Source organism: Crocodylus porosus, unplaced genomic scaffold (assembly GCF_001723895.1).
Source record: "Crocodylus porosus isolate Cpor-Errol unplaced genomic scaffold, CroPor_comp1, whole genome shotgun sequence".
Lineage (NCBI taxonomy): Eukaryota > Metazoa > Chordata > Crocodylia > Crocodylidae > Crocodylus > Crocodylus porosus.
The window spans coordinates 8,889,049-8,900,974 of record NW_017728935.1 but is presented as its reverse complement, the minus strand read 5'-3'; the positions used below and the strand labels follow the sequence as shown (position 1 = coordinate 8,900,974).

Sequence of the window (11,926 nt, the reverse complement as noted above, 5' to 3'; positions counted from 1 at the left end):
GATGTGGACACATTGGAGAGAGTCCAGGGTAGGGCAGTAAAAACAGTGCAGGGGCTGGAGGACGTGACTTGTGAGGAGAGGCTGAGGGAACTGGGCTTATTTAGTCTGGAGAAGAGAAGACCGAGGGAGGATTGAATAGCAGTCTTCACCTCGCTGCAGGGGGTTGCAAAGAGGATGGAGCTGGGCTGTCCTCAGGGGGGGCAGACGGCAGAACAAGGAGCAATGGGCTCAAGTTGCAGCAAGGGAAGTTTAAGTTGGATATTACAAGAAACCTTTTCACTAGGAAGGTAGTAAAACACTGGGGCAGGCTCCCCAGAGAGGCGGTGGACTGCCATCCTTGGAGGTTTTCAAGACCTGGCAAGACAAAGCCTTGGCTGGGATGATGGAGTTGGGGCTGGTCCTGCTCGGAGCAGGGGGTTGGACTAGATGTGAGCTCCCTCCCCACCCTCATTTTCTGTGGTTGTGTGCCATAACAAGGTGTTCCACTTCTTCAGGCCTCAGCAACACCAGGATTTTTATTTTCTTCCTACACAGGGGTCAGAACCAGCACTGGCACCTGTCTGATCCTCTGTGCCCCTCGGGTTGAAATAGGACTGGCTATAACAACACAGGATTTGTGGCCTTGAGGAGAGCGGTAGCGTGTGGAGAAGGGGCATCTTGAGTCACTGTTGTCAGGGAAGTCCTTAACGAGGGCTGGAGAGTAGTAGGGAGGAGGGAACCGGCCCACGTGAGCCCTTGAGAGGGATGTGGCAGTCGCAGTTAAAAACCAGGTATCCAAACTACTCCGTGACCAGACTGCTGGGTTCAGAGCCACTTTGCGAACCCAGCTGTGCTCTCATAGCAGGCCGGCTGGCCCAGCCACCCCTGCTTTCCCCAGTCAAAGGAGATGCGGCAGCTTGGGAGTCCCAGCCTTGCTGCAACGCGTGGTGCCAGCCCGTTTGTTCGGTCGCAGCGATGGTCAGGGGTGGGTTTCGTGGTCAGCAGGCAGCCGCAGAAACTGCGACAGAGCACGTTTTTTCTTACAGCAGCAGCTGAGCCAGCCTGGCACGCTCAGGCGGCTGCTCTAATATGGGGAGGAGGGAGGAATGAAGGGGAAAGTATCGAAACCACATCCCAACCGCAGCTGTGATTGAATGCAGCTTCCTCGCCAAAACCTCTCCTCTGGCAGAGGCCAGGGTTGTGGGGGGGCGGAGGGAGCGAGGAGCAGCGCGGGGTTCGTGAAGGGCAGGCTGCAGCTTGGCGGTTATGCAAGCCGCGCCTGAGTTCTCTGTGTGGGCAGGTGCTTCTGAGAAGCCGGCTGAAATCCCGGGCGCCTGCAGGCAGAGCGGGCTCGAGCAGCTCACACGTGCGCTGGGGCAGGAAGGCAGGCCTGGGTGATGGGAAGCTGGTCACTGCAGTCGGGGCTAGAGACTTTATGGCTGCCCTGGGCTGGAGCCTGCCACGGTCCTGAGGGCCCCACGCTGCCGTGGTGCCCCACCGCCTGACCCTCGGCCACGGGGTCCGCGTTAAAGCCCCGGTGCTTGCAACCCAGGACTTGGCTGCTGGGGTCTTACCAAAAGCAGATGGCCTCTCCCAGTCGCATAGCTGAGGTCAGATGGGTGTTGCAGAAGATCTGCCAGGACCGGGGCGCTCCTGCTGCAGGAGAGAGTCCGTACCCTGAAGCGCTTGCAGAAACCAAGAAGAGAGAGGGGGAGGTGATACCACGTGGCCTGTTTTGCAGATGAGGCGACTTGCCCACCGCTACACGGAGACAGCTGCGCCGGGGGGTCAGCAAAGCTGCACTTTTAAAACAAAAAACCAAAGCTCCTTAGGGGATCCAGATCCCCTTGTCCGTGCTGGAATGGCCAGGCTCGGAAATCGGGGAGAGCTACCCTCTGAGGATGGGGCCGGCGCTGTGCTGTTCCCTGCCTGCCGGCCCCCAGCCACCTTGCGTGCCAGGGGAACGGCACGTGACTGCCCTCTCCGACCCCAGATCTCAAAGCAGCCGGAGCCACAGGCTGTGGCGGAAATCTGAATTCAGCACTTCCTCACTCGTGGGTTTAGCTCTGCTGGCTTGTGCTCAGAAAGTAGGCCAGCCGGGCGGGGAACTCTCTAGGGCACGGTGCCTTTTTTCCTGTAAATGGGTGTGACGTGTGACCATGGAGCCCACAACCACTTGCCTTTTTTATTCTGTACCTTTGCAGGGCCTCTGCCAGCGACCTGCTGGAGGATGGGGCTGGGGAAGGGGAGTGCATGCAGAAGTGTGAAGCTGGGGGAGGGGGAGGAGAGGGATTAATCCCCACGAAACTTGTCACCAATGCAGAATCCTTGCCAGAGCTCTCCTCGTTGCAGCAGCTCCCCAGAGGCAGCTGTGCATCGCCTGGGTGCAGAACAGCCCATGCTGCTGTGGAGGGCAGCTGGAGGAAGCCACTCGGGGCATGGCTGGTAGCATCTCTGTCTCCAATTCCTCTCGTCTCTGTGTTTCAGCTTGGATGGCGGGGAGCTCTTCAGTCGCATTCAAGATCGGGGAGACCAGGCCTTCACCGAGCGGGGTAGGGAGAAGACGCACAGCATTTTATCACCCTCAAATTATGCTACGTGTCCTGCCTTTCAGAGGCGCCTCTTAGTTAGGCCCTTTCCCTTGACTGCTGCCTGTGTGGGGTAAGGAGCGGGAAGTCCTGGGAAACCTGCAAGCTTGTGGGTGTGGGGCTGGATGGCCCCTAGCCAGCCTTGCCCCTTCCAGTGTCTGAATTGAGCATGTTTGCATCCGCCTTGGAAGAGGGCACGCTCCCAAAAGTGCTGTTCCTCCCCGGGTGCCGCCTCCCGTGCTGCTCACCTAGGAGCTTGATGGGTTTCTGTGACTTGTAAAAGTCTTTTCGTTGAAAAATGGGAGTTCTGCCAGTTAGCAGCAAGTGCTGAGCTCTGGGCTCTCCAAGGCCCTTTCTCTCTCGCCATCCCTAACAAGGCAGGCTGCAACCTCTGTTAGATGCAGAGGGTGTGTTTAAGGCTGAAGCCAGTGGCTGGAGCTTTCTCTTGCTAGTACTGCTTTTAGCAGGCCTATCCTAGGGCCACATAAGCTGTGTAAGGGACTCGCTGCAGAAAGGCAGCCTTTGGGGGACAGCCACCTTTCTGGCTTGGGATTCTCAGGGGAACTTCTAGGTCCTGCCTTTGCTCTGTGAATCACTTGTGGGCGCAGAGGGGAGGGGACTGTACTGCCGAGTTGTCACGTCACGTTACGTACTTCTACAATTTCCTGTAACTCCTCTAGAGGCTTCAGAAATAATGAAGAGCATTGGAGAGGCCATCCAGTACCTGCACTCGATTAACATTGCCCACCGGGATGTTAAGGTACCGTTTATTTGAGTAGTTAATGCCCATTTGCAAGGCCTTTGCCCATAACAGAGGGACCTCTGCTTGCATTGTCTAATCCAGGTCAGGACTTTTAGCTTGCACTGAAGAGGCTCGCTAAGGTTGGCGGGCTGCGGGTAAATCCTTCATTTTAAAAGGCAGGGGGATTGCAGGGCAGGGATGGGGAGCAGTGCTGCATTGGATCCTGTTGGCTTCACTCAGGTGGAAGGCTTATCGAGGCAGCATTGCAGCATTTTGGGTCAGGAGTGGGGCTATTGCAATGATGGGCGGTGCTTGGATCACAGATTTTTGGCAAGGGCACCCGTGTGCCACCAGCAAGCAGCACGTCGGAGTGAGGAAGCGCCGCAAGAAGCCATTTTAAAAAAGGAAACAAAACGTGAAATGCTCGTGTGCAAGTTTGGGAATAGCCGTAGTAAAGCACAGCCCGGCAGAGGTGCATGTTCACTCCCTTTTCCTCTGGCTGGCTTAAATGCAGGCCACCTGCAGAGAACAGGAGGAGCTCAGAGCAGTGATCATGAAACGATGGCTGGTTTGATGTAGAGGAAAGGGGATAACCCGTGACCTTTTGCCATTCGCTTGGAGAACCATGTGCTCTTCTAAATAAAGAGCAAGAGCAGAGGGTTTCTAGGACTCGATTTCTCAAGCCGACGAGCAGTTGTTTCTGTCCTGTCCCAAAGAGCAGTGGCAGCTGAGTGGTGACTGGGGAGCAGCAGGCGCGGTAGATAAAGCTGCTCTGAAAGGCAGCCGCCTCTGTTGTGGAACGCAGCAAATACTCCATAGCTGCCCAATGATGCCGCCCAAATTCGGGGCAGAAAGAGAAGAAGCTGCCTGCCTCTGAATGAAATTGCAGGGAGATTTTTGCAAGGACAGGACAGCGTTGCTTGGATTGGGATTTCCCCAGGACATTGGGGCTTAAGAACCCACGTATGCAACATCCTGCTGTCTCGTAGCTGAGCTAAGGTAAAGATGCATGCTGAAACCTGAAGGATGCAGCTTCAGCCTTGTTCTGGAGAGAGAGGTTGGGGTGGTCAGGAGAGCAGAGACCAAAAACGGAATGTGGTAGTGGGGAAAACCCATGCAAGCTGACTCGAATAGAACCAAACCCCTAAGGCAAGGGCTGGGTCCAGAAGGGCTTTGAGGTTTCTTTCCTCTGTTCTTAAATGCACCCGTGTTACCAGTGTTAGCACCTATTTGCTTAGATGTGCGGTGTCATCTGATGTTGGACATGGTGCTCACCAAGCAGAAGATCTGGACTGGCAGTTGCTGGCTTACAACAACTAGAAAGCCCTTCCAGGCCCTCGCTGGAAAGCCTCGGGGTTGACAGAATTGGCCAGAAAGTCTCTTTCAGTGTCCCAGAAGATCTGGGCCAACCCTGGCTGGGTCCTGAAGGCCTTGTGCATAGGTGGGAGGGATTGAAGTGCTAGGGGGACGTGTGAACCATCCTGATGCCTGACCCACTTCAGCTTTTACCTGCCATGTCTTGACCGTGGAAATGGCACCGGGCAGTTGGATGCCAAGGACCGAGCTTCGGGTAGGGCTTAGGACTGGGTTGTCGTAAGAAGCCCTCTCTGACCCTGAAGATTGCACTTAAACCTGCTTGGCTCCCAATGGTGTGCTCACATGCAAGCCTTCTGCAATGAAACGGAGGCCCTCGTCTGCTCTTGCCTCCAGCTGTGCTGGGTTGTAAGGCTACGGAGGACTTGTCTGACTGTTTGCTGCTGTTTGTTGTGTCTTTGCAGCCAGAAAACCTCTTGTACACCTCCAAAAGGCCCAACACTGTCTTAAAGCTTACCGACTTTGGCTTTGCTAAAGAAACCACCACGCACAACTCCCTGGCCACTCCGTGCTACACGCCTTACTATGTGGGTGAGTCTTTTGGGATGTGCATAAGCCTTGCTCTCTTCCAGGGAATGGGGACTGCACGTTCTCAGAATCTCCTGCTATCGCTGTTGGTTTACACTGATGATGTGTAAACCCCCTTGCAAAACTGCTGCAGCCCTACCCTCCGGCTAAAAATCCAGTACCCGCAGCTGGGCCATGCAGAAGACTGGTTTTATTGCAGACAGATCTGGGCCTCTGCAGTACCTGCTCAGGCGTTGAGGATCGTGAGAGCCAAGACGCTTCACACAGAGGGTGGTGTAGGCTGGGCCAGGCCAGAGGCAGCATGCATCCTGTCTTTCTGCAGTCTATCTGGTGCGTGTCTTGGCTTGGTATTAATCGTGCGGCCATTTCATAATGTTTCTTGCACCGGCCACCCACAGCCCTGTCAACACTCCGTGGGCCTGATGCGCAGCACCTCTTGTTCTGGTCCTGGGCCTCTGTGTAGCTGCGCACATGGTTGTAATGATCATCAGCTCAGCTTCTGCAAGCATGAGGCTTCTGGGCACACCAGTCCCTAAGCTAAGCTGCCTTTGTGAGGTAGGCTAGGGAGTGCAGGTAGACTGTCAAGCTCGTGACTTCGGCCTAAATTAGAGCTCCACTCTTCAGAGGTGATGCATGCGTTTGGCCCCTTTTTGCTCCTTTGCAGGACGTTTCTGACCATCTTGTGACTTTTTTTTTTTTTTTTTGCCTTTTCCTTTCTTTCCCCAGCCCCGGAGGTGCTGGGCCCAGAGAAGTATGACAAGTCCTGTGACATGTGGTCCCTTGGTGTCATCATGTATATTTTGTAAGTAAGCCATTCCCAACCAGGGGAGCTGCTGCTTCTACCCTCTGAATGTTGAGGGCCACTTGGCTTTGCCAGGGCCCTTGCTGGAGGAGCAGGCAATGCTCTTCCCCTGAATCCATTCGCTCCACTAGGAACCTGACTGTATTTTCAATAGTGCGCCCTTGTCCTGCTAGTCCAAGCCACATCGGGGTGGTGGGGGGCTGTTCCTTACTTTGTAGTGTGTGTCTAGTGCTCAGACTGGCCTGTTTGCAAAGCTTCCCTCCATATTTCCCTTGGGGGAACTATTCCTGGAGCAAGTCTATCCCTGTTTATCTTTGTCCCCCCCTGAGGGGTTGGGGGGGCTGGACCCATCCAAGGATGCTGTTGGATACATGATCTGGAATGGACTTTGATATATAGAGGGAGCGGGGTGGGGCTTGATCTGGTGGGTTTCCAGTGCTCTGTGTGGCATCGGAAGGATGTTTCTCTAGCAGATTGTTTCATGATATTCCCTTTCTCTCTCTCTGGCTCAGGCTGTGTGGTTATCCCCCTTTCTATTCCAACCACGGTCTGGCCATTTCTCCAGGCATGAAGAAGCGGATCCGGATGGGCCAGTATGAATTCCCCAACCCTGAGTGGTCTGAAGTATCGGAAGAAGGTAAGAGGTGCAGTGCTGCGTGCCCCCTCTAGCAGAGAGGATGGCTTTTGTTAAGCAACGTGCATATCTCGGCACTCGGGGAAGTCGTACGGGCACCGTCTGCACTGAAATCCCGTGGGGCTGGTTGTTTTGATAGTGGCAATGTGGTTTCCCTTTCCTGGGGCAGAGAAGTGGGGGATCTGGATGACACTACCCACAAACAGTTCATGTTGGTAACAGTGGTGGTGAAGGAAATGCAAGTTATAAGTCACCTAGCAGAACCCACAATGAGCCTGCTTCCTTCATGGGTCTCATGTAGGAGGCTGGCTGGGTCAGGGTCATGCAGGATGGCACTGGCAGGGCAGGGGTGAGAACCCAGGTCTCTGAGGTCCCGGGCTGGCCCTTTTACCATTGTGCTGTTCTTCCTTCACCGTAACATCCCCTGGGAAAGCTCAGCATTTGCACCCAGGATCTCTGGGAGTAGAATAAGGCCTAGTTAAACCTGGGCGTCTGCCCCATTGCAGCCAACAAAGTACCAGGGGCTTTCACCAGGCGGTGCCCATATCTATAGATCTAGATAGATAGATAAATAGATAGGTATGCTTTTTAATGCTCTCTCTTCCTGCTCCAGTTAAACAGCTGATTCGGAACCTGCTGAAGACGGACCCAACCCAACGCATGACGATAACGGAGTTCATGAACCATCCCTGGATCATGGTAGGTGCCTGGCACTCTGGATGCCAGTGCTGGCTACTGGAAGGGCAAGGGCTGCAGGAAATGTGACTGGTGGCTTAACCTCCCTTTCTCTCTTTCTGCCTAAAGCAATCCATGCAGGTACCTCAGACGCCACTGCACACTAGTCGAGTGTTGAAAGAAGAGAAGGATTTGTGGGAGGATGTCAAGGTAAAGGCTCCCTGAATTTCTTCTGCCCTCGAAACCCTGCTCCAGATGGTGTGCCTGCTGCTGTTGGTTTGTGAAGCCAGTCCCTGAGTACGCAGCCTCACTCAGGCTTGTGTGCTGCTTTTGGCAAGGGGTTGGGTGGGGGGGAAGCTTTTTGGATCAGGACCCTGGTAACTGGCCGTAGGTCTGTAGGTGTTTCTCCATAGGCAGCCCTGGGGCCGTTACTGGGTTCGTTTGAGGAAGGCTTCTTGACAGAAACTAGATATCCAGAACGTGAGAGAGAGGAAGTAGATTGGGAAGGAAGAGCTTGTGTTTGCAGCCCATTTCTATGTATAAAAGGGAAATCCACAGAATTAAGGTACGCTCTAGAAAGTACACGCATGTGGCTGGTTGCAGTACAGGGTTTTCCTCATTTTGCCCCCAGCTGCAGTGTTGGGCCTGACTGGTCTAGTAACGACTCTGTCGTCACTACCTCAGGCTTTTTGGCAGGGCCTCAGATGTGCCTTGAAGAGGTGAGTAGATAATTTGGTCTTTGTGGCCTATTCAGTCCTCTGGTGAGGCTGCCATGCCAGTGGCATGAAAGGATGGGTTTTAGAGGCTGTCTGCCTCTCTCTCTTCCCATGGGCTATAAGGAAGCCCAGGTATGAATAGATGTCAGTCTGGGAGTTGGAAGCGATACAGTGGGTATTTAAGAGGGGGTGCTCATTGTCACGCCACGACTGTGCAAAATCATTTGATCCAATACGTTGACGAGGGTGGCCGGAAATGGAAGCACGAGCAACTCAAGCTACAAATAAAACGTAAATTGACTCCAGCTAAGGCAGTTGGACTAAGGGGGCCAAATGGCTTCTCCATCTGCCAAAGTCTTTTTGTTAATGCTGGTTGCTACAGTTCATAGATTCATAAACGTTTGGGTCGGAAGAGACCGTAGCAGATCATCAAGCCCAAGCCCTTGCCCCGGGCAGGGAAGAGCCCCAGGGTCCGACATCCCCAGCCAGGTATGATCCAGTTAATCTCCATGCGAAGAGGACTGATGCTGGGCAAAGGTCTGACCTGGATCGCACGATCCTAATGGCTTCGTCCAGCTTTAGTCTGCAGCTGCGTTGGCCAGGCAGGTAGGAGCGCTGGAACATACAGGCGTTGTGCACTGTTGCTAATCCGTTCCCACGTTTCCCTCTCTGCCCCCAGGAGGAGATGACGAGTGCCTTGGCCACCATGCGCGTAGACTACGAACAAATCAAGATCAAGAAAATCGAAGACTCCTCCAACCCTTTGCTCATGAAGAGGCGAAAGAAAGCGAACCCCGTCGAGCCAACAGCACTCCCCCACTGAGGGCGCCGCCCAGCCCTGCCCGGGCATTGACAAAGCAATAACTATATATATATTTTTTGAGGAGAAAAAAAAAAAAAAAAAGACAAAGAGAGACTGTTATATCGAAGCGCATGGAATTCAGACATTTATACCAGACTAGTTATTTTTAGCTGCCCACCTGTGTTTCTGACCTTTCTGGAGCAGGCAAGGAATCGCCCCCTGTAAGATATGCCCACATGTTTATTTTTTGTCTCCTAGTTGAACGGTGCCGGTAATTTGGATTTTTTTCCTGGGTGAAATTCTTTGCCTCCTTCCTTCCAAAGACATGGAGATTCCTGTGGTGACCTTTTTTAGGGTATCTAATATATAAATATTTTTTAAAACTACTGTAGAGCTGAAACCCAGACAGTGTGTTCCCTATGCAAAGTGTTCGCTAGAGATGAAGGCTGCTGGCTCTTTGGTCAGTGCCGGTGTTTCGGCCAGCCGTCGGTTGGGGTGTAGGGATGTGCTGTTGGGGGCTCCTCCTAGTCCCTTCTGCTTTCCTTTTAGCTCTTACCTGCAGGGGCCTGGAGTCTGGGTTTGGCTGGGAAAGCCTTTGGGTCCAGAGCTGCTCTGCAGGCCTGGATAATTGCTGGATGCCCTTTAACGCAGCAAAGATCCTTCCTCAACTGGAAGCCTTGACATTAAGCACATGGTTGTCCTCAAGTACTGTTGTGCATGCGTGTTGCGTGTATGCAGACCCATGGGGTGCGTGCAATGTGTATGCAGATGTGGGAGCGCACTCGTGCGGTCTGTCTGGACCGTCCATTGGGGTCTGTCATGTGCTTGGGATTCAGTTTTACTCTCAGGGTTTTTGGGAGTGGTGGGGAAGGGATGCGAAGGTGTCTGCTGAACCCCCCCACAGCAGGCTTAGCCTTCCTGGGATTAGACCGGAAGCACCTAATGCAGATGCCCCCATGCTGTCCCATGCTTTTAGTGCTCAGCCTGTTGCAGGGTTTTCAAGCTGTTGTGGAGCAAGACGGCTGGTTTTGTAGAGGGAAAGACCCTCTGCTGTCCTTTCGTGGCAGCATGCCCTGACTTTCCTTGGGGCTCCCAATGTGCTGAGCATGACTGCTTCGTACCATGGCACTTCGTCAAAGCTGGCAGCAGAAGTCAGAACATGCAGACACTCCCTCCTCTGTGGGGCCCCGGCACTGACCGCAGAGCTTACGGGAGACCGGGCCCTTTTCTCTCGCCGCCAGACCCGTCTCCTCCTGCCCCACTCGGACGTGGGAAAGACTTTTCCCCGCATCGGGGAAGCAGGATTCGAAGCGCAGACAGGGCATCCTTCCCTCCACCTCTTGTGTGAGATGCCTGGGCAATGGATTTCAGTTCCTTACAGTGCTGCAGTATTTCCTCTGGCTCTTCAGCTGCCCCTTGCTCCGGGTCTCAAGAAGCTAATAGGGGCAGAAGCTACTGGAGGTCCCACCAAGCAAACCAGCTGGCTCGGGCATGGCTGGGGGAAAGTGGCCACGTACCTGAAGGACCAGCTGAGCTTCAGAGTCGCTGGAGCAGCAGCTGGTTTTCTAGCACTGACGTCCCCCATTCGAGGGGCATCTGGTTTCTGAGGACCCCCCGGCTCGGTGAACTCCTGTTCTGCTGCTTGCCTGCATGATGCAGGAGGGGAGGCAGCTCCTGGCTTTGTCCTGGCCTCTCCCACGGTGGTGTTCGGTGTTTGAAACCCATCTCTGTTCCCAGAAGCAGAAAAGCTCTTTTGAAGTCTTTAGTCCATGAATTATTTTCTTTATCACATTGTTTCACTGCATTTTTAATGTGTTCCAACAACCTTTTTTTTTTTTTTTTTTAAAAAGGAAATGTTTAGTTTCTAGACCTTTTAGACACTGTATGGAATTTTAATTTGTATTTAAGCCAGATTTTTAAGTTTTTTTTGTCTGTTGGCTTATACTAATCTTTCTGGTCTGCTTTTCCCTCTTTTGGATTAAAGACACTTAATGCGTCGCCCAGTCTTCCTGTGCCTTGCTTGTGTGGTCGAATGGGAATCTTAATCAATCCAGATTGGTTCCTCCTGGTCTTTTTGGGTTGGGGGGAGGTGGCTTCCCCCACCTTGAGTGGGGACTGAGTACCTGGGGAGCAAATTCTTGCTGGATCTGATCCAGTCCTGGGAGTTTTTTTGCAGGGCCTTTGAAAAAGTTGGGGTCAGGCAGGAGTCTCTTACAGACGTTGAGTGGGATTGATGTGGTGCCCAAACTCGTGCGCAGCGGAGGATTTTATCCATCAACTTCAGTCGGTGCTGGTGGGGGAGGGGGTTTCCTTTTCCTCTCTCCTCGCAGAGTTCGTAGCGAGGCTTGGCTGCCAGGTCTGCCCTTGGCACATGCCCTGGATAAACAAATATTGGTCCCAAGGGTTTTTCCCCCCGTAGTAGATCCGTGGCAGCTGGGCTCTCTTCTCTTTTCTTCCTCCTCCGCTCCCTCTGCACCAGGCTATTTGGCATGGAGATGAAAGACTGTTAGGCAAAGCAATTAATTGCCAGGCAAAGGGGAAGAGCGAGGGGCTGGCTCATAATGGCCCTTCCTCCATCACGCGGCTGTGCCTCTTCAGCACCATCCAGTTCTTTCTAAATGCCACGATGTAGTTTCCCAGATGACCCACCCACCTGCACCCAGGACCTGGATGTGATGTGAACTTGCTACGGGTAAGTAGCAGCCTCCAGCACTACATGCAAGAGCCAGAAGAGGGAGATGCTAGTCTAGCTTTTTTCCTCTGCTACGTTTGGCTTCCAGCCACTTCCTTGCATGAAAGAGGCACCTCATTCCTTGGAAGTTGGTAGGCTGCAAACCCTGGAAAGTGCCCTGCTTCCCTCTGCCAGCTCTCAAGGCATGGCTTTTGCTGGCTGAGGCTGTCTCCAGCGAGCAGTTCCTCTCAGCTGGGCCCAGGGAGGGCTTCTGGGAGGGGAGAGGGTCTGGGTGAGGTGACAGATGCTGCTGGCTGTAAAATGCACATTATTGGCCTCTCTCAAGTGTTGGAAGTGGCTACGGCTCACCAGCACAGCGCACAGATCATCTGTTGCCATCAGAGATGAGTACCCC

The 11,926-nt window shown here is 53.6% G+C and overlaps 1 protein-coding gene across 1 annotated transcript in view; it reads left to right on the top strand.

The window, feature by feature from the left end:
* The window catches only part of MAPKAPK2 (mitogen-activated protein kinase-activated protein kinase 2), a 13,218-nt gene extending 2,380 nt beyond the window's left edge, over positions 1-10,838 (top strand). The window contains exons 2-9 of the mRNA XM_019546892.1: positions 2,467-2,531; positions 3,248-3,327; positions 5,088-5,214; positions 5,938-6,013; positions 6,526-6,650; positions 7,261-7,346; positions 7,452-7,532; positions 8,718-10,838. Of these exons, the coding sequence (XP_019402437.1) occupies positions 2,467-2,531; positions 3,248-3,327; positions 5,088-5,214; positions 5,938-6,013; positions 6,526-6,650; positions 7,261-7,346; positions 7,452-7,532; positions 8,718-8,861 (784 nt within the window). The 3' untranslated portion in view covers positions 8,862-10,838. The remainder of the gene's footprint in view (positions 1-2,466; positions 2,532-3,247; positions 3,328-5,087; positions 5,215-5,937; positions 6,014-6,525; positions 6,651-7,260; positions 7,347-7,451; positions 7,533-8,717) is intronic.
* Positions 10,839-11,926: the final 1,088 nt, after the last annotated feature.